Source organism: Alternaria novae-zelandiae, assembly GCF_023758075.1.
Source record: "Alternaria novae-zelandiae strain BMP 2774 chromosome Unknown scaffold_1, whole genome shotgun sequence".
NCBI lineage: Eukaryota > Fungi > Ascomycota > Dothideomycetes > Pleosporales > Pleosporaceae > Alternaria > Alternaria novae-zelandiae.
In genome coordinates, this window is record NW_026056961.1 from 1,563,832 (window position 1) to 1,584,012 (window position 20,181).

The 20,181-nt window shown below is 51.7% G+C and overlaps 8 protein-coding genes across 8 annotated transcripts; 5 read left to right on the plus strand and 3 right to left on the minus strand.

The window, feature by feature from the left end:
- Positions 1 to 218: 218 nt before the first annotated feature.
- Positions 219 to 4,669, plus strand: J4E88_000494 (uncharacterized protein; the record flags this gene model as incomplete). Its single annotated transcript, XM_049394170.1, has 9 exons — positions 219 to 225; positions 372 to 1,538; positions 1,589 to 1,681; positions 1,733 to 2,271; positions 2,323 to 2,476; positions 2,528 to 2,870; positions 2,919 to 3,160; positions 3,207 to 3,340; positions 3,389 to 4,669. The coding sequence occupies 9 exons, from the start codon at positions 219 to 221 to the stop codon at positions 4,667 to 4,669; spliced, it is 3,960 nt and encodes a 1,319-aa protein (XP_049259999.1).
- A 428-nt stretch (positions 4,670 to 5,097) lies between these two features.
- Positions 5,098 to 5,907, minus strand: J4E88_000495 (uncharacterized protein; the record flags this gene model as incomplete). The annotated part of the gene is made up of 3 exons (XM_049394171.1): positions 5,098 to 5,668; positions 5,717 to 5,881; positions 5,903 to 5,907. 3 exons carry the CDS (start codon positions 5,905 to 5,907, stop codon positions 5,098 to 5,100), a joined length of 741 nt encoding a protein of 246 aa, XP_049260000.1.
- Positions 5,908 to 6,984: 1,077 nt separating this feature from the next.
- On the plus strand, positions 6,985 to 7,815 carry J4E88_000496 (uncharacterized protein; the record flags this gene model as incomplete). The annotated part of the gene is made up of 1 exon (XM_049394172.1): positions 6,985 to 7,815. The coding sequence occupies one exon, from the start codon at positions 6,985 to 6,987 to the stop codon at positions 7,813 to 7,815; it is 831 nt and encodes a 276-aa protein (XP_049260001.1).
- Positions 7,816 to 8,531: 716 nt separating this feature from the next.
- Positions 8,532 to 9,774, plus strand: J4E88_000497 (uncharacterized protein; the record flags this gene model as incomplete). Its single annotated transcript, XM_049394173.1, is given in 4 exon segments — positions 8,532 to 8,536; positions 8,552 to 8,772; positions 8,822 to 9,643; positions 9,665 to 9,774. The coding sequence occupies 4 exon segments, from the start codon at positions 8,532 to 8,534 to the stop codon at positions 9,772 to 9,774; spliced, it is 1,158 nt and encodes a 385-aa protein (XP_049260002.1).
- A 367-nt stretch (positions 9,775 to 10,141) lies between these two features.
- On the plus strand, positions 10,142 to 11,446 carry J4E88_000498 (uncharacterized protein; the record flags this gene model as incomplete). Its single annotated transcript, XM_049394174.1, has 3 exons — positions 10,142 to 10,235; positions 10,296 to 10,795; positions 10,835 to 11,446. 3 exons carry the CDS (start codon positions 10,142 to 10,144, stop codon positions 11,444 to 11,446), a joined length of 1,206 nt encoding a protein of 401 aa, XP_049260003.1.
- A 2,728-nt stretch (positions 11,447 to 14,174) lies between these two features.
- Positions 14,175 to 14,740, minus strand: J4E88_000499 (uncharacterized protein; the record flags this gene model as incomplete). The annotated part of the gene is made up of 2 exons (XM_049394175.1): positions 14,175 to 14,660; positions 14,714 to 14,740. The coding sequence occupies 2 exons, from the start codon at positions 14,738 to 14,740 to the stop codon at positions 14,175 to 14,177; spliced, it is 513 nt and encodes a 170-aa protein (XP_049260004.1).
- A 552-nt stretch (positions 14,741 to 15,292) lies between these two features.
- On the minus strand, positions 15,293 to 16,603 carry J4E88_000500 (uncharacterized protein; the record flags this gene model as incomplete). The annotated part of the gene is made up of 1 exon (XM_049394176.1): positions 15,293 to 16,603. One exon carries the CDS (start codon positions 16,601 to 16,603, stop codon positions 15,293 to 15,295), a length of 1,311 nt encoding a protein of 436 aa, XP_049260005.1.
- Positions 16,604 to 17,746: 1,143 nt separating this feature from the next.
- Positions 17,747 to 20,101, plus strand: J4E88_000501 (uncharacterized protein; the record flags this gene model as incomplete). The annotated part of the gene is made up of 1 exon (XM_049394177.1): positions 17,747 to 20,101. The coding sequence occupies one exon, from the start codon at positions 17,747 to 17,749 to the stop codon at positions 20,099 to 20,101; it is 2,355 nt and encodes a 784-aa protein (XP_049260006.1).
- Positions 20,102 to 20,181: the final 80 nt, after the last annotated feature.

The window sequence follows — 20,181 nt, forward strand, 5'->3', positions numbered from 1 at the left end:
TCGCTCGGAGACCTGTATAGACATCACAGCATCAATTTCATTGTCTGTCTTCCACCATGATCCAATGCATGCAGATTGCAAGTCCTAATGATACTTATTGTATACCTCGGTGGGCAAGAGCCGTCTCTTCAACTTCGAAATGAGTTACTGCAATTTTATTCTGCCATGAACCAGCACTGTTGAGGAGTACCATTTTCTGCCCAAACAGGAACCAGGGGATGGACGGTGGGCGAACGTGGTTCAATTGCAACACCTTGATGACGATGAGATGCGTTGCGTTACCCTTCGGTAGAAGCTCGGCGCTAGCATCACCAAAAATTCGGAAGCGCGATTCTGCCAACGGGGCTAGTGACCAGTCATTCGAGCAACAGGACGCAACATTGCCACGAACACAGTCCATGATTCTTCGGCAATGCGAAACCTCAAGATTGTAGCAAGGTCGCTCCTGCGATTTTCCGGAGACGAGCCACTACCGTTAACGGCGACTGCATGGGACGCCGCATCAAATGCGCTGGTATGCGCCTTCGGCCCTTCGGAATCACGTGCGACCATCGAACTCAAGAGACTGCATCATACTCGCAACGGTGTCGAGGAAAAGCTTGAAAGCATCGCATCGTGGGATGCGCCATGCCCGCTGCCCTCGCTTACCCATGACTCAATCTTGAGCCTGCACCATTTCGCCGACACTTCGACATCATGTTTGATTCTGGCCGGAGGAGACATCGTGCTCGTGCGAGAGGACCCATCATCTACAGAAGAGCTAGTTGAGATCGTGGGCTCAGTCGATGCCGGTATCTCTGCTGCGGCGTGGTCACCAGATGAAGAACTTCTCGCCATCACCACACAGGCGGACACTTTACTATTGATGAGCCGCGATATCGAAAACATTGCGAGTATCAATCTCACCCCCGAAGATGTCAACGTCTCCAGTCATGTCTCTGTGGGTTGGGGAAAGAAAGAGACACAGTTCAAGGGCAAACGAGCCAGAGCACTGCAAGATCCAACAGTGCCAGAAAGTATCGACGAGGGTGTACTGAGCCCATTCGACGATCGCTCTGTCACGATAAGCTGGAGAGGTGACGGCGCATGGTTTGCAGTAAGCAAGGTCGAGGAAGAACGCCGTCGCATGATCCGCGTCTACTCCCGGGAAGGACAGCTGGACAGTGTGAGCGAGCCCGTGGACGGCCTTGAAGGAGCTCTCAGTTGGCGACCATCAGGTAATCTGATTGCGAGTACCCGTCGCACCGAAGATAAGATTGAAGTGGTGTTCTTCGAGCGCAATGGTCTTCGCCACGGCCAATTCGATCTTCGATTTACCCCGGAAGAGCTTGCAGCCCTCTCGATTCCGTTAACACTCAAGTGGAATAGCGATTCCAACGTGTTAGCTGTATCATATCCTGGCAAAGTACAACTTTGGACGATGAGTAATTACCACTACTATCTCAAGCAAGAACTTCGATTTCCGGACGCTGGTCCTCGAACAGTCATATGTAGCTGGCATGCTGAGCGTCCGCTTGTAGTAGCTTTGTCAACTCCAGGTAAGTTGGCCCTCGTCAACGCAAGGTTAATATAACTAAGTTCAGTTCAGATGCGCTTCAAGTGCTTGAGTACGCGTCCACAATTTCGGCCGGCTCAGTCGCCCCGCCGAACGATTTTGGCATGGTCGCATCAATAGATGGATGTGAGTGATGCACTTTATATGCGTGATTTTTTCGATACTAATTACTGCAAGTATCCCTGAAACTCACACCACTTCGCATCGCGAATGTGCCACCTCCCATGTCACTTCACACTCTGGGTCTCGACTCAAAACCAATGGACGTAGCGCTTTCAAAATCTGGCAATCGCTTGGCAGTGCTCTCCGACAGCGACCTTGCTGTGTATGCTCTCGATCTCAACAAGCGGCCTATACCCAAGCCTAGTCTCCTCTGGCGCAGTGATGCGATAAGTCATGGCTCACCACGCCACGTCACGTTCTTTGGTGAGGATCAGATCTTCGTACTAGCAGACAGCTGGGACGAAGAGGAAAGCTCGCTCTGGCAGTCCGAAGGCGATGTGCTACTACCCCAAGGACACATAATGGAGACCGAGAACGTGTCCCTACTTTTGTCCAACGTTCATCAAGAAACGCCGTACATCGAGTTTCAAAATGGTGCCCTCCATCAGGTCGTTGTAGATGAGCTGAGATCGGATTGTGCTCCCCTGACGCCTTTCGTGCATAGGTTTCCTTCATTTGCGCTCGAGGTTCAAGTGATCGATGTTGAAGGCCAGGTACGCAAACATACTCCCCGCGACGTCGTATCAGCTAGCTAACATGGCCAGACATTGGCATTTGGATTAACAAAGAGTGGAGTACTATACGCTAACGAGCGCATTCTGGTCCGCAACTGCACGTCTTTCGTGATTACCACTGCGCATCTCATTTTCACGACGACACAACATTTACTCAAGTTTGTGCATCTTGCAAGTGCAGATGGTAAGTCCAACTTGCATCATGAGACTAGACGCATGTACTGACATGTACTAGAACTCGAGGTACCCGCAGACGAGCCACAAAAGGATGAGAGATGCAGGAGCATCGAAAGAGGAGCAAAGATCGTTACTGTGATGCCTACGGCATACTCAGTCGTGTTGCAGATGCCAAGAGGTAATCTTGAGACGATCTATCCGCGAGCGCTTGTGCTTGCTGCCATCCGTCGCAACATTGAGGCAGAGCGTTACGATGAAGCCTTCTTTGCTTGTCGTAATCAGCGCGTCGATCTCAACATACTTCATGACCACGATCCGGAGCGGTTCATGGCGAGCCTGGAGAAGATTATTTCACAGATCAAAAAGATCGAACATATTGACTTGCTCCTGGCGCAGCTCCGGTAAGCGATTAACCATGCATCTTAGAACATGGTTGCTAACTGTTCAAGTAACGAGGACGTGTCGGAGACCATGTACAAGGAAACGTTGAAGACGAAAGATCTGGCTACGAAGCCAAAGCTCTCCCTAGACCAAGTCGAGAACAAAGTAAACCGGATATGCGACGCTTTCCTGGCCGTGTTAGAGAAGTCTCAGTATAAAGACGCGCACCTGCAAAACATCATCACAGCCCATGTTTCCAAGACACCACCAGCTCTGGAAACAGGTCTTGCTATGACAGGTCGCCTACAAGGTAAGTCTTATACATTTGCGTTTTCCGCATTTCTAACATGTCACAGCATCTAGCGATCCCCTCACTGAGAAGGCTGCCGAACACATATGCTTCCTTGCAGACGTCAACCAACTATACGACACATCTTTGGGACTGTACAACCTTGACCTCGCCCTGCTCATCGCTCAACAGTCACAAAAGGTATGCTGATCGAATACATGGGTCTCATTAGTAGCTGACCCTCAATAGGATCCGCGAGAGTATCTGCCACACTTGCAATCTCTACAAGATCTGTCCGAAACTCGTCGCAAGTTCAAGATTGACGACCAGCTCGGAAGAAGAGCGAAAGCGCTCATGCATCTCAAGGATCTTCAGGCCTACGATGAGGTACAAGACTATGTGCAAAAGCATGATCTCTACCCTGAAGCCTTGAGCATGTACCAATACGACAGCACCCGTCTGAAGGAAATCATGAGGTTGTACGCAGACTTCTTGAGTACTAACAACAAGAACAAAGAAGCTGCATTGGCGTACGAATACCTCAACGATCATGCCTCCGCTTGGCCATGCTACCGTTCAGCCAACCTCTGGCGTGAGGCTTTGTCGTCTGCTATTCTCGCCGACGTAAGCGCGGATGAACTCTCAAGCATTGCGACAGATCTTGCAGAAGGTCTCACAGAATCCAAAGACTACCTGTCAGCTTCATCAATAACACTCGACTACCTCTCCGACCTTGCGTCCGCGGCACGTCTCTTATGCCGAGGCTGCCATTTCGCCGAAGCAATTCGCATCGTCACACTCCGACGCGAGCCCAGCCTCATCACCGAAGTCATCGACCCCGGCCTCGTCGAGCGCAGCGCAGACATGACAGAGTTCCTCGCCGACATGAAGGGTCAACTGCAAGCACAAGTACCTCGACTCAAGGAACTCAGGGCCAAGAAAGCAGAGGATCCGCTGGCATTCTACGAAGGCATGATCGACGGTCCTGCCGATGCCAACATTCCCGACAATATTTCTCTGGCGCCCACAGATACAACGAGTGGTGGCACGTTCATGACCAGGTACACAAACCAGACTGGTACCGTGAACACAACAACTACGCGCAAGACAAGCAAGAACAAGCGGAGAGAAGAGAGGAAGCGTGCGCGCGGTAAGAAGGGTACAGTATACGAAGAAGAGTATCTTACCAACTCCATCGAACGCCTCATAGAGCGCATCAACAGCATGCAAGAAGAAATCCAACGTCTTATTGAGGGTTTAGTCAGACGGGGTATGAGAGAGCGTGCTGATGCTGTGTCCAACGCTGTCAACGAGGTCATGGAACGGTGTCAAGATGCTATCAAGGAGATGTATCCACCTGTGGCTGCAGGGAGCTCGGAAGGTATCAATGGGGCACCGATTGGAGTTGAGGGCGAGGCGATGAAGCCTACGGGCGGGGATGCGACTTTATGGGATAGCTTGCAGGAGGTTGGAAAGAAGAGGGAGGCGCCTGTCGTGAAGATGTTTGAGAGGCTTAGCCTTTTGGGATAGGCAGGCTGTGGTCTTTCAAAGTAGACATGCTTGAGACTCCTGAAGCTACAATTCTATGTGTCTCAGAAATCGCTACTTGGACGGTGTTGCGCGGGTGTCATTACCCCTGATAGTGAATCCATGGCGGATGGATGACATAACTAGCGTCTGTTGTGCATCTCCGGCAGTCGCGTCATTACTCCTCGAATGCATGCTCACACCAAATACGCGTCAACACCACGCGTATCAAAGCCTGCTTCGCGATTTTTTGCCCAGGCGCAACCATGCGAGCCGAATGTGCAGCTGGAAACCACGCTTTTGTTCATTTATGCTATACTGACGTTTGCAAACCCGTAATCGATCTGCCATGATACGACCTCCCGTGCCCGGTACGAACGCGCCGACGCCCTGCCAGACCATGATCGTCCGCCCTATCTGAAGCCGTGCATCTAGCTCTCCAAATCACAGACCTTAACACCTTGCTCCGCGCAAGCGACTTGGAAATCGAACAGCGCCTTCGCACCGCCCTCGTCCTCCTCCGCAATCTCAGTCTCCACGAGAATCTTCCACTGCTCGCGGCCAGAATGCTTGCCTATCGTAGCCACCAGTCGCTGCAGGCTGCGTACTATACCTTTCGCGAGCTTGTCGTGGTCTGGCTCGTGGGTGTCGGAATGGAAGAACAACCAGTCGAGATATTCTCCATACCGCCTATCTAGCTGAGACTTCTCGTTGAAAGGGAGCATTTGCTGGAAGAAGCTGCCGAGGTTCAGGTGTACCGATTTCGAAGCGACGTGGTCCTTGTCTTGCTCCTTGCACAGCAGTGTTACGATGCATACCAGACGATCGATAAAGGCGTACGGATTGCCATATTCCAGGAGTTCTTCGGAGAGATGGATCTTGATGATACGAAACTGGTTGGCTGTCTTCCAGAGTGCGCTCTTGCATGTAGTGGGCTTCCTGTAGCCGATGACCTTGCGGAGAGTACGCGGGCGAGGGAGGGTGGTGTAGTACTTGCTTATACTGCCCTCAGTATTGAGGAAGAAGGGGGTTTTGGCGAAGACGACTCACATCGCCTCCGTTCTGATCGCTTTAGAGACCTGGAGGATGTTAAATCGACCTGCTCCAGACTTAGTCTTGGCGCCATGTTTGGAACATAGCTCGAGCATCCGCTTTGTTGTTCCAGGGTGGCAGCACTCCTTGACTACGACAGGCTCGTCAATATCGAACGCGAGGCTGTATATGTCTTGTCGTAACTCCATGGGGATCCTATCGAGGGCCCCGAAGCCACCTTGCTCCTGCCCATCCGATGCGCTCGAATTGGCTCGGCACTTCTTGGGAGAAGCGTAAGCGTTGTACTCAGGGATCGGGCTTGGAGATCTTGATGGTGTGGTCAGCTCCGAGATGTCCGTCGGTGCTGGCGATGCAGCTCGATGTCTGTCCGAACAGTCAGTTTCCATGCTTTCGGTCATGTTTTCCCTGGTTCCTGCAAAAGAGGTTTGCGGCGATGAGGTTGTGGTAGGGAAAGAGAAGGTAGGCAGCAGCAAGTAAAAGAGCGATGGGAAGACATGTGATGCAGGGTCTATGTTCTGGCAATCTGCCTTCACCGCGACAGGAGAACGTTGCTTCTTCAGGTGATCGAAAGCTGGTCACAAGATCGCGGTTCACCCAGGATTTTTATGCTCGTGGCAATGCTTCAGTCCACGGGATTAATGCGATTGGCGCCCAAGATGGTAACCGTAGCCAGAAGGACACGATGTAAGTAGGTAGTTTCCCTACTATTGTCATCCTGTCATATCTCAGCAGACTCTTGCAAGTTATACTCGCCGCTCTTTGCGAGATCTCCTTCTCAGACTGAGTAGCCTTGTTTGGCTGCTCATTTCCCACGTTATCTTCTCGACGTCATCAACGCGTCCCCGTCCGTTTGCCAGGCAACCATCTAGTGACACCGCGCTAGTCGCAAACGCTCTTGTTGTTTTGATCTCCAGTGCTGTGTCTTCATTTTTTTCGATTAGTCACACCCGCTACGAGACCAGTAAGTACTATTTTCCCTATCAAGTTAATGAATCGAGCGTTCTTTCATTTGCGATACTTTTCAGTCAAGCGTTCAGATTTTGGTTTGTGACAGCGAACGCCAGAACTTGTTCTGTAGCGTAGTGGGAGTCGGTGTCTACTAATTTATTCTGTGCTGACCTAGGACAACCCTCTTACGATCAGGACATGGTTTACTCAAATGCAGTTTATAGAAACCAGCCTCTTCGTAATGCGCGCACACAAGCTGACACTCATCAAGATCGACGATCAAGATGGCGGAGCTCTCCGATGACACCACTTCAGTCATGCACTCTCAAACACAAAGTCCGCTGTTCCAGTTGCCCGGAGAAATCCGCAACAGGATCTACTACTACGCACTTGACATGTGCTTCATACACTCTTCACGCCGATCGGCACAAAGCATCTCCGCGCCCGGCTCCATCAACCCACAAGGACGTCTGGAGCAACACCAATCGTCTACGAACCTCTTGCTCGCCTGCAAGGCAATATGCCGAGAGGCTGAATCTCTATTCGCCGAACTCACTCCCGCGGAGGTCGATCTCCAAGTAACGAAGCGACTCAGCCGAACTGCAAAACGCACACTAAACTCGTTCATGCGGGTCGTCATTCAGTACCCTGTCGAGAATGAGAGAAGGAAGCGAGAAGGCAGAAGCTCGGCGAAGGTGACCACCAGACAGTACGCCTGGGAGCTGTACAAAGCTCTCAAGCTATATACACGCGCATCACCAAACCTTTGTCAAAACCGAGACATGCGTCGAGAAGCTACAGTCCATTACGGACTGCGCTGGCCAAGTCGCTTCCAGTTCGCTGGGGCCATCAAGAGAATGGCGAAGGATAAGTATACGTACTGGGCAGTCGAAGTCCAGTACGAGTACTACGACACTGGAGATCTTGCAGAACTTCAAGAACTGCGCTACATTTCTTGGGCGAGAGATGAGGTGGAGAAACTGGGCAAGCGGATTCGGTTCTTCGTCACGATTTTTCATGGCGGCCCTGCGAGGAGAACTTTCCCTCTGCTAGAGGCTGTTCTTGGCCATAGAGGCATCGAGAAGGGTGAGTTGTTGGATTCTGTGTTAGTGGGTGAGAACTGGTGGTCTGTGGAGTTGAGTCTCTGATTTTGAGGCTGGAGGATACGTAGTCAGAACACCTTGACCAGGTTTTATGTATAATGAAGATGTATGCACCAAGTGCTTGGTTTGAATATGTGATATGAAGCTGGTGAACTGCATGTATGCGGCTAACACACTGCTTAGGTATCACTGGGCCGTCGAATCATGATTGTAGTCCATACAGGTACTTGACAAGTTCTGCTGGCGTAGTGGTAGTGTTACGTATTCAGCTAGTCATGCTACGCTATTCGCAGGACGAGAACCTATCTCGTGAAAGATCAGACTAGTCTATGCTCCTTTCGGGGCGTTTGGAGAAGATAACCGAGCAAGATACTTACTGGGAGGGTAGTGAAGGGGCTGACAAGGGGTCAGTGCATAGTAAAGTCACAAGACGGGCCTACCGCACACCAGTCATGTGCTCTGGCTTATAGTAGATATTGTTCATGGCCAACAACGACACAAACTCGTCTGTAAAGGATAAAAAGTTCCCGTCAAAGCCGTCAGGTGGACGTTAGCCCCCAAGTCAATCACGAGGTCTTCCCTCACCCCACCTCTTCGGTGGATCGTCTCCCCTGTATTATATATTCCTTCTTTACTACGTACCACTTCTTCTTTCTTGCGTATCCTTCCTGTCATATCTTTGTACTGTATAGATTATACCACCATATCCTAGACTTCGTCTCCTGTATACCTCACCCCAACCGATTGAACGGCTAGAAGCGATGAAGTCCCTCTACTCTAGCTTAGTTGCAGCGTTCGCGTTGGCTACTGGTGCTCTAGCTCTTCCAAGTACATCAAATTCGGCTTCCTCTTCGCCTCAAGTCCAAGTCAACTTGGAAATGGCGGGCAACACCAACGTCAAGATATCGATCAAGAACACCGGATCCGAGCCTTTGCGCCTAGTCAAGGTTGATGGTCTTCTAAGCGACTTGGCCGTCAACAAGGTCACTGTCGTGAAAGATGGTAGGTCGCTTCCGAAGCACGGCGGAGCAGATACTAATGCATTGTACAGGCAACAAGCTCCCTTTCTACGGTATCCACGTTGACATCGACCTCAATGCACTGGAGGACTCTTCATTCCAGGCGTTGTCACCCTCAGAGACAGTCGACGTGCACTTCGATATCGCCCATGTTTACGATCTTGGCTCTGGTGGTATGATCGATTTGGTGTCGCAAGGCACCTTCCTCTACGCGACCTCTGGATCATCGGTCGTAGAGACCATTTCCTTCGTCTCGAACACTCTTACCGTCAACATCGATGGATCTGAAGCAGCCGCGACCCGCCAGACTTGGCTTTCGAGCGTATGGAATGCGGAATTCAACCTCCAAGGCGGATGCACCCACGAACAGTACGACATTCTAGACCAATGTCGCAGTCTGTGCTCAGATCGCGCCTATTCCGCATGGCAGAACTCGCTTTCCGACGCTGGCAATCACACGAGGATCATGGAGTTTTTCAAGGATGACACTGAGCAGATTCGCAAGAAGCTCAACGACGGCTTTCTCGCAATGGGATCTGAATGTCGGAACATGAACGAGGGTCGTGTCAAGATCTTTTGTAACAACCTCGATGGCTGTGAACCGGGTGTGTTGGGAATGACTGTGTGGGCGGGCGAGGAACTTCACGTCAGGTTCTGCCCCTTTTGGTTCGATGCGTGGTATCAGATTGATCATCCAGAATGTCATGAAGGCGACAAGACCAAGACGATGACGCATGAGCTCTCTCATGCATTGTTTAGTGTAGGAGATGTCAAGTACGGATATGACAACTTCATCACGCTCAACTCCACGGATAACCTCAACAACGCTGACACTTATGCATTCTTCGCTAAAGGTAAGTCATCTCACCTCATAGAAGGCTTCCCTATGCATCTTGAACAAACCGCTAACCTCATACACAGCGTCTCACAACAACTGTTGAGTTTGATCGATCTTCACATTCGCGGCTTGTTGGAAAATGAGTAGAATGTGACGATACAGATGGGGTTACGAGCAGTCCAGTCGTATGAGTGTTTACTAGTGATATCCGCACGGCGGTGCGAGAATTGGTATAATAGGGTCTCTACGTAGCCTGCACCCATGACAAGGATCTTAGACCTTAATCTTACCTAGCGCCTCGACGTGGGTGAATGCATTGACCAGGTCAAAGTACACCCCGCTTTCTGTTTTGATCACCTACCATTGCGGAGACTCTGAATATCATGAGCTGCAGATATCTCGTGCTTGTGGTCTGTACCTCGCCACACACAAGATCGGCGAGTCAATAAGTCTTTCGGTATAACCCTCGCCATTGCTGCAACTACAACATTCTCGCAACCCGACGTATCCCGCCATGGAGCTGCTCGATCTTCCAACCGAAATCTTCGAATGCGTCATAGCGTACTATGTCAAGGTAGACGGTATCCGACGAGCCTGGCTCCGTCGCAGTGTGTGCAGTAATCGATTATGTCACCACTCATGACGGACAGCATTGCTGACGACTACAGGAACTTTTTGCGAGCACATCAAAACAGAGGTGCTTGCCAAGCAGCCTGCCTCAGCCTATTGGAGCCTGAGTAAGCGCGACTCGGCGTTTTTGCGAAATATACTCAGATCCTTCCTCGAGCACCGAGTGGTCGCACTGTACGGCGCCAATTACCTTCTCCCCACGCATATCAACAAGATTGTCGACGTTCTCGTTAACGTCAGCGGTGATACCTCGCCTGACAAGCGCTCTGTTTGGGTCCGCGGTGTAATCGGCGCTCTGATCAAAACCCCGAATATCTGCAAGCTCGCCTATAACCCGAGTGACAAAAGCAGCAGCAGGGTAATGTCGTCGTCGGGGCGTCAAGAGGCTCTGAGTGTCGCGGTCATCATGGGCAAAAGGAACACTGTCTGCGCACTTACTACCGAGCAGGGTGCCATGTGGACAAAGTGCTCGACAGGATCCGAGCTGGGTTGTGCGCTGGAATTGGCCGTGCAAAACGATGACCTCGATCTTGTTGAGGTTCTACTATCTCATACTCCGCGATCAACTGTGAGTTAGGTCATGAAAATACAAACAATCACGGTCGTAAACGGCATTACGCACGCTATCCGGAGCAATGAGCCCATCGCGCTGGTTTTGCTGGAATGGTACGTCTCAAATACCAAGCACAAGGAGATACGCCACCTCAGGAACTGGTTCGAAGAAGCCTGCGCATCTGAATTGATGGGCTTCCTAGGTAGGCTGATTGCACTGTCCACGCCAAGTATGCGAAAAGAATTCAGACGGAGCTTCCTCACGATAGCCGAACCGTCTTCCAGCGTATATGGATATGGCAGGCGCCATCGTTTCAGTCCTCAGCTCTTCGGTGTTCTTGTATCCTTCTTGTTGGATGCCGGTCTGTTTGACCGTAGCAACATGAACTCATCCGAATGGACAGAGCGCGCTCAATTCCACGGTTTGATTAACACTGCGGTACGGAGAGGAGACTTGAATGCACTTGAGCGCGTCATGGCGGCCAGCGCAAATTCTGATCGCCTACGCCCCAATGCTAAGGGTCTGTCAACTTCTCTACGCCTCGCCGCTCAACAAAGCCGTTTCGATATCTTCAAGTTGTTGGTTGATCACGGCGCCGATCCTGGACTCGATGTCGGTATGCAAGGCCCGAAATAGATCTGTTTCTCAAAATTTGGTAAGTTTCGCTTTTCTTTGCTCAGAGCAATTCAGTCTCAAGAGAGGGCGTATCTGGATTAATTATTTCGTATTACTTTGACGTTCCATGCTTACCAGTAGTAATCTAGCAAACAGACTTATACATCCATGTGGTGGATACGGGTAAAATGGCTGTGGAGAAGTCGGCTGCAGGTAGACGAAGGAACGATGGACATATGCCTAGGTGTGGCCAGATTCGCGGGATCCAGACTGAGGCCTTTGCCTACTACACGGTAATCTGAGTAGATCACGGAATATAATCGAAATGATGAAAGAGAAATCTGGGCTCCTGCGCGCTTCTAGTTGAATGCGCTGATGATGGTGTCGGGCGCGTTGAGGGGTGAGGTTTGTCAGTTGATGTGACTTTGGAGGGAAAGCCCGCAGTGGAGCCGTCGCGACCGAAGCTAACCTGAAAAGTGTCAAATTGAGCTAATGGGACGCCTAACCTGGGCTTTCCCTGCCACCCTGCGTCAGCTGCTCCTTAGTCAGTCTAACTGCAACCTCACTTCAGGAACGCAGCCTGGTCAGGCTGCGGTTCAAGACTCAACATATTGGGAGGAAACCAGCAGAGCACAGAAGTCAAGTCGGCAAGTATCGTAGTCCATTAATCATCTATCCAATTTCTCTACGCTGTATCTCTGGTATATCGCCTTTCACTTGCCCGCCTTCACAGATCTCAACCACAACTTTTTCGACGCTGTTGAACCAACCGAATTGGTTCGATCAGCAGCCACCGTCATTAGGGTCAGACCTACAATCCTCCGACGTTAGCTCTCGTCCTCACCGCACAGTTCGCGACATGTGTACAGCCACTTACTTGAAAAACCAGTCAGCGACCGTCTGAGTGCCGCCCAATGGACAGTTGTTGATGTTTTCTTTAAGTCGCCTTTGGCAGTCTGCTACAGCCAAGGTATGTCCTCCGCTGCTACCCTTCCATCCCACCTCGTAGTTCATCTTGATGCCATTGCACCTGGCCGGGGCGCATGCTTTCTTCGTTTGGCGATAGTTGAAATATCCCGCGAGGGTTAATGATTTACACAGGTCGTCTGCAGCATCAAGGAATGAATTCTTGTTGCAGTCGTTGAGGTAGGGCTTGCCGCTGCCATAGCAGCCGGCCATGGTGCTGGTGGCCGAAGCCAAAGCGATGAGAGGAATAGAGAGCTTCATCGTGAAGAGTTTGATGAGAAGAGAGGCAAATTCGAGTGTGGTGGTGTTGTTGTTGTTATTGACTTGATGAGGATAAAGAGAGATGGAACAAAGAAGAAAAGCTGCTGGCTTTATACCTTATGCGACTGACTCCGACTGGAACGTGCTGTTTTTACCTGTCTTTCACTCGGGTTGCACGCAAATCGACCGTCGCAAGAGCAAGGCTGGAATCCTGCCTGGTCGTGATCCTACACGGGAAGATGTAGATTGCGGGAAGTATGAGCCAATCCGCGTACGGGCAACTCTTGTGAAGGATTACGCTAATCGTGGGCGTACGAGAGAACTGGGACTGTAGGATTGGAAAAAGACTTGTCCTCCGATGAATGTTTCTCAGCCAAGTATCGGGCGTAAGATAGTTCAATACACCAAGGTGTAGCTGTGGGCCAAATTACGCCCCGGTGGAGTAGCCTCCACCCAGAATCCTTTCCAATCCGCTATATCCGACTGTTAAATGTGTAAACACGAGAGACCTGCTTAATGCGGGAAGAACCGACGCTACGAGAGGCTGAAGAGCAAGGGTGTGAATAGACGAGCCGGGTCTTACCAGTATAGGCTATATCTCCACGAAGCGGACCTGCAGATTTTTGCACAAACCTGATGGCCAGGTAGCATTCTACCAATTGAATTCTGGACCCTGGAGGTTACATTAGCGCAATTTCTGCCTGAATGGGAGGACATTGAGTGTCGCGGAGCTGTCAACACCGTTCAGACTTACGCCGATTTACCGGTCCCACGGCTTAAACACCTCCACCAAGTTTGATATCTGTAATGCTCGGCGCATCGGTTTATCTCTGGGTGCATCGGATCATCTAAGGACAACACCGACTGACGACTACCTAGCCAAAACAGAAGTGGAACATACGGGCTATGCATATGAATATCATAACGTGTAGATGACCTCTTCCTATCAGTAATCGCGAGGCCGTTCTCCACGTAGGGCGCCTGAAGCTACGGTAATGCGCTCGTTTGCGTCTAGCCTCAGTCGGGAAGCCAGACAGAAGTTCCGAGCTCCTCGCAACGTGACGTTCGACTTGGAGAGAATGCGTGGGCTGCCAAGGGCTTGGTTTAGCAGGATGAGATTTATCATGTCCGGGTCGCTATTTACCTGCGTCATAGGCGACTTTGAGACTTCTTGTCGTTCTGGATGTTGTCGCGCTGATCTTCCGAGGGTTCTAGGCGAAATCATGGCGTAAGGTCATGACCAAGCTCTGCGAGCTGACGCTTGTGACATGGGCCTCAATTGACGCAGTCGTCTTCTATCTGGCTGTGGGAAAATCGGTGGGTAGTCGATTAACGCCTCCTGAGTACCAATCGGGTTGGTGAAGAATGATCCTTCGTCACCATCTGATGGTTGACAAGTCGACAGCATCTTGACCTAGATGAAATGCCGTGACCACATCCTCCTCTTTTTGTGCTCTTTTCCATTTCCTGACATCCTCATGGATAGGTAAAGCGGGCCTGGAGGAGCGACAGAGGACCACCATCACTTCAACGTCGGTACGCAGATGCTCTGCCCTATCCTGAGATTCCCACAATCCACACCCTGATTCCCTCGTAACCCCAACAAACCATCAACACTCAACCCATTCGCCTCCGCAATCGCCCAACACGTATCACCCCTCTCGACTCGCAACTGGCGCTCCCCATCCCCACAGCCAGCAACAACGGTATCAGGCCCATCACTCCTATTCACAAGCTTGAACACCAGGAACAAAAACACCAGCACCAGCAGCGCAAACGGCAACATCATACGCACAGCGCTTCTATTGCCCTCTTCTATCATCTCATCCTGCTTGCGTCGTTGCTCGTCGGACGGGGGCTGCGAGTGCTCGCCCGTTGCACGCAGCTCGCCGTATCGGTTTCCGGGCTCAGATTCGTAGATGCGGCCGGATGCGTCGCGGAAGGTGTAGGTTTGGGTGTCGGCGTCGTAGCCTATGCGCTCGAAGCCCGAGGGGAGGCGCTCGGCGTCCTGGGGGTTGTGTTAGTGGACTGGTAGGAGACGAGGTATGGAAGGGAAGTTACACTGTCCATGTCTGTCCAGCGACCCATTTTGAAGAAGGCTGGGCTGCGTAGGGTGAGTTGTGAGGGTAAGTAAGATGCTGATTGCGATGTGCCAGGGAGATTGGCGGTTCTCTAGAGTATTACGAATGCGCGGTTACGATGTCGCTAATTGCGGGATCGCTACAAAAATCCAGGTATCATATGATACTGTTGCCTTTACAGCCAGTTGCGCAGGAAGCGAAGTTGGATGCATGAGGGTACGTTGTACGCTGTGACGCGTGGCGGCGGCGCGGAAGAGACGTGACGACGCGGGATGTGGGGCCTTTCCGTGGCGTCCACGGGTGGATCTACCGCGTGCATCGGGCTGGGCTAATGGGCGGCCATGACTGCTTCACACACATCGCCGCATCGCAAGGTAGATGATGTCAGTACAAGCTCACGGGACCACTGATGGCATGATGCTTATCTGAAGCAGACCTTTTGCTGTATTCTACATGCACCGTTCTGACTACATAGCAAAAGGCAGCTGCTACGGCGAGTCGCATGCTCATAGGATGACGAATGCGCATACCCACTAGTGTATACCATCAACCTTAACCTTCACTTACATCTTTCTTGCTCATCCCAGATGTCCTGAAGCAGTCTTGCCGTCTTTACACTGTGGTTCGCAGCCATATTCCAGATGCCATTGCGCTCAGAGCTCCTCTTCGGCACCACAGCACCATAAGCCAGTAATAGCACTACCATATCGATATGTCCTCCCTTGAGTGCATACCACAGCACTGGTGTAGATGGGACGTAGTGTTCATTTCCTTGTGTGATCTGTACACCACTGCGGATGAGCAGCCTGGTAGCCACAAGCCAGCCATTCTCCACCGCCACTATAAGACCCTGCCATAGTTCGTTAGGGCCGATATAACTCTTTTCATGATTACGAATTGCGCATCTTAGGGTGGGATCGGCTTGGAGCAGGTACTGAATGATGTGCGTGTGGCCGTATCGACAGGCCGAGTGGAAGGGCGTTGGCTCCAGTCGGCGTATGTAATTGATTGCATCCTCGGGATAGTAACTGAATCGTAGTACGTCCATTTCACCATTCCGAACTGCCCAGTCGATCCAGCCCCGCTTTGCTTCCTTGATCAATCTTCCAGAGTAGCAATGCTTCAGGTACCAGGACATGAGTGTAGGAAGTATAGTAGTACGCTGCTCGAACATGCATGCGTTGATCGCGTTGTGCAGTTGTTTGCGCTTGTAGAAGCGTTTTTCCATACGCTCATAAATGAAAGAAGCGGAGTAAAGATGCCCATTGACCGCGGCGGCGGTAAGCGGCGTGCCGTACAGCTCGCTACGTAGACCTACGTCGTATACCTTGCCAACAAGGAAACGAAGTGCAGGTTCACTGTTGACAGCAGCGGCAGCAGCGAGCATTCCCACCGTATCTGCGCGGCCCATATTCTTCCTGACCTTGACCGAGTCATTGAATGGTCCCTGGCAGAGATATGCGAGAATGTCGTCTACCGAGAGTGCCGCTGACATGGCGTTACAAAGGGCCAGGCGGTAGCGTTCGCGCTGCGCTTGCGATTGATAATATGAGAATTCCATGAGAAAATCGACCGTGGCTTCCATGTGATCAAGAATGTACGTCGAGCGGCAGCGGGTGGGGCCCATCTTGGAGAGGACAGTGTACATATTTGGTGCGAGTAGACGCTGCTTGCGGTCGTCACTGAAGCTGCGGTAGAAACTTGCGGAGTATCGACCAAACATATCGTCGTGTATTGCGACCGCGAAGGCTTTGCAGACATATCGTGCTCGAACTGCCACAGCCCATCCGCGGCCATTATATAGGTAGTCGTGCAGGTAGTTGTGTATGATAGCAGCGAAAATTTCTGCTGGGAGATCAAGTAAGTTCATGATGGTATCCGGAATGTGAAGAGCTCATGATGCGAGGCTTTGCGACTGAGCTGTACTCATCGCTGCGCTGCCAAGCAATTTGCGCGTTTGCAATCCACGGGTACCTAGGTATCAAGTCGCGTAGTCATCTGACTCCAAGTGCAGCGTTGACGCGCTGTTGCTGCGGTCAGCTTTCAATCTTTGATTCTGCACTCGAAAAATTTCCACAGAGATGCCATGTGGTCTGGTGTCTCGAGTAGTACCGCCCGAGCGAGTATGTCTTCCAAGTGAACTACCAGAGGGTCTTCATGGTAGCGAGACCCACAACCAGATATCAGTACAGAAATCTCCGAATCAACAGGTTCATACTGAAGAAGTCAATTGCCTACATTGCAAAAATTTGCTTCAGTTGGGGCATACTAGTACTGATAGCAATAGCTCCAGAGAATGCCTCAAGCTTTTGTTGTTGCATGCCCAGGTAGTACAAGAACGCTAAGCGTTCGGGGAAAAGGGACGTGACAAACGGTCTGCGTTGGCGAGGCCATCAGGCTCGGCATGATCCCTGCACCGTGAGGCGTCGTGTGCAGTCTAGATTGGGAGCCTGCACGTTCTGATGGCAGAGTGGATGTCAGGAGGCGCGGCGCTGTGTGATTGATGTCAACGATCAGCGGCTTCAGTATTGATGATGATGATGACCGTGCGGGGAAAAGCCGACGTTGGCGGCTTCCTAGTCGTCGCCTCGCGCTTTCCAATTGCCAGAACGTGTCAGGGATGATACGATAACGCGTGGTAGGCGCACCTTCCCATCTAAGATTCATCATTTACGTCCGACGACAGACAGATCTATGAAGGACGCGTTTGATGATTGCATCTTTCTGCCACCTTCTAGACTCGCCGCGCGCAAACAAGAACCTGAGCAAGCCATAGCGCGCCACTGAGGCTGTGCGCGCCGTCCACGTGTAGCAGCCAATCTGGCTGATCGACGTCATTCGCTCGATTTCCGGTATCCACCTGCATACTAAGCACGTACCAAGCCGGGTCAAGCTTGCCGAGCATTGATAAGGAAGGCGGTGGCCGCGCCTCACTTACTTGGCCACACTTCTACCACCGCCCCAAGTACATCTTTGTACTCAACCACCCCCAAACTCTACAACACCAAAACCGATGGGAGAACCCGACGACCCCTCTATACGCAGCTTCAAGTCTAAGGCAGCATCTGCACTTGGCTTGGGACGCAAGAAAGACACGCAGACCGACGTCCTTCCGACCCACAACCCCCACTCGACCGCCCATCCTGGCCTAGATGGCAGCAACCCGTCGCGTAGTGCACATGGCACCAGCGACCACAGCGAGAAGCCCGTTGCCAGCGATAATAGCTTCACAGACATCGACAATGGCAGCGTCAATACCGCGCCCGATGGAACGACGCCTCCCGCCATAGGATCCGAGAAGCGTCCGTTCTACTCGCTCGTGCGTGTCAAGAACGGAAGCCTCCGATTCATATCCCACACCAAGAATGCCATCACACACAGCTGGATCAACCTCCTGCTCGTCTTCGTGCCTCTTGGTATTGTAGTCAAGCTTGTGCACCTGAAGCCCGAAATTGTCTTCTCCATGAACGCCATCGCCATCATTCCGCTGGCTGGCCTGCTCGCGCACGCGACCGAAGTTGTCGCTGCCCGGGTTGGAGATGCGCTCGGTGCACTGCTTAACGTATCCTTTGGAAACGCTGTCGAGTTGATTCTCTTCATCATCCTGCTCGCCTCTGACCAGATCGAGGTCGTGCAAGCGTCTCTACTTGGATCCATTCTTGCCAACCTGCTTCTCATTTTGGGCATGGCATTCTTACTCGGTGGTTTGAAGTACCAGGAGCAGGTCTACAACAATACCGTCACTCAGATGAGTGGTGTTATGCTGGCCCTCGCCGTAATGAGCCTTCTGCTACCCACTGCCTTCCACGCTGCTTTCGAGAACAATGCCATCGCTGACCACGAGACATTGTCCGTCAGTCGTGGAACCAGTGTCATCCTTCTACTAGTCTACGGCCTGTACCTCGTTTTCCAGCTCAAGAGTCATCGTTATCTCTACGCTAGCACTCCCCAACATATCATTGACGAAGAGTCACATCCCGGTGTCCTTGCCGGTGCTTTCGACTCGTCCAGCTCCGACTCTTCATCCAGCTCCAGCAGCAGCGACAGCGACAGCTCCTCCAAGAACTCTGATGGCACCATGAAGAAGAAGGCCAAGCGCATGGTGAAGAGGCTTCGCCGCAAGTCCAGCGCTAGCTCCAAAGACGCAGATGCGCTCTCGGCCCTCAATTCGCCAGAGGGTGAGCTAAACCAGAGTCCTTTCGATTCGGAGAGAACCAATAGCGTCGCCACTGCCAACAACGCAGCTCCTATTACTTCCCGCCGACACTCATTCGACGTCATGAGCGGTGACGAGGCCGATAACGATCAATACGTCCCAGTCGTTCGTGACTTCGAAGCCGCTTCGCAAACTTCGCGCTCGGTGACGAAGAAGGAAAAACGTAGGCATAAGAAGAGCAAGAAGGACCGCCGTGATCGCAACAAGGTCGACACCATTCCCGAAAAGGAGGTCGTGCCGAATGAGCCCACACCCAAGGTTACCTTCGCGGAGGAAGTACAGAACGACAGTGCCACTACTATGAATTCCAACCCTCGCAGATACAACCGGCCTGCTCTTCCTTCGCTACTTTCCAACAATGTCTTCTCGAACCCTCAGAACCTCGCTCCACTCGGCGGTCCCGCGCCCAACATTCGTATGGCAGCACCCCGCGACAACACCGCCCTGCGTGCACCCCTTCGTCGATCCAAGTCCCTCCCGGATCAAATTGGCCGCGCCGACTCCACCGGCAACGCAGTCAAACATCCTGCTGTCTCTCCACAGGCCGCCATGGCCCTCAACGAGGATGATGAAGACGATGAAGCACCTGACATGTCCATCAAAGCTGCTATCTTCATGCTTCTGATCAGCACTGGTCTCGTTGCGGTCTGCGCCGACTTCATGAGTGAAGCTATTGAGCCTATGGTTGAGAGTTCTGGTATCAGCCAAGCGTTTATCGGTCTTATCATTCTTCCCATCGTTGGCAACGCTGCAGAGCACGTCACTGCGGTCACTGTCGCGATGAAGAACAAAATGGATCTTTCTATCGGTATTGCTGTCGGCTCTTCCATCCAGATCGCTATCTTCATCACACCTGTCATTGTTATCCTCGGTTGGATCATGGGCAAAGAGATGACATTGTACTTCAACATCTTCGAGACTGTTGCACTATTCGTCACAGTCCTGGTGGTGAACTTCTTGGTACTGGATGGTCGCAGTAACTATCTCGAGGGTAGTTTACTGATCGCTGCCTATATTATCATTGCGTTGGCCAGTTTCTTCTACCCTGACGGCTGTGAGGCCAGTGCCATTGGTGGCAACGAGGACCGCTGTAGCAATGGCGAGGTTGCTCGATTGGCGCAAGGCATGGTCAAAAGGATGATTGGCATGTAGGGCCAACATCGATAGTCAAGAACCCTGAGCCTGAGTAACATCAGATTTCAGTATGAGTTCTTGGTCTTTGCTATTGTTTT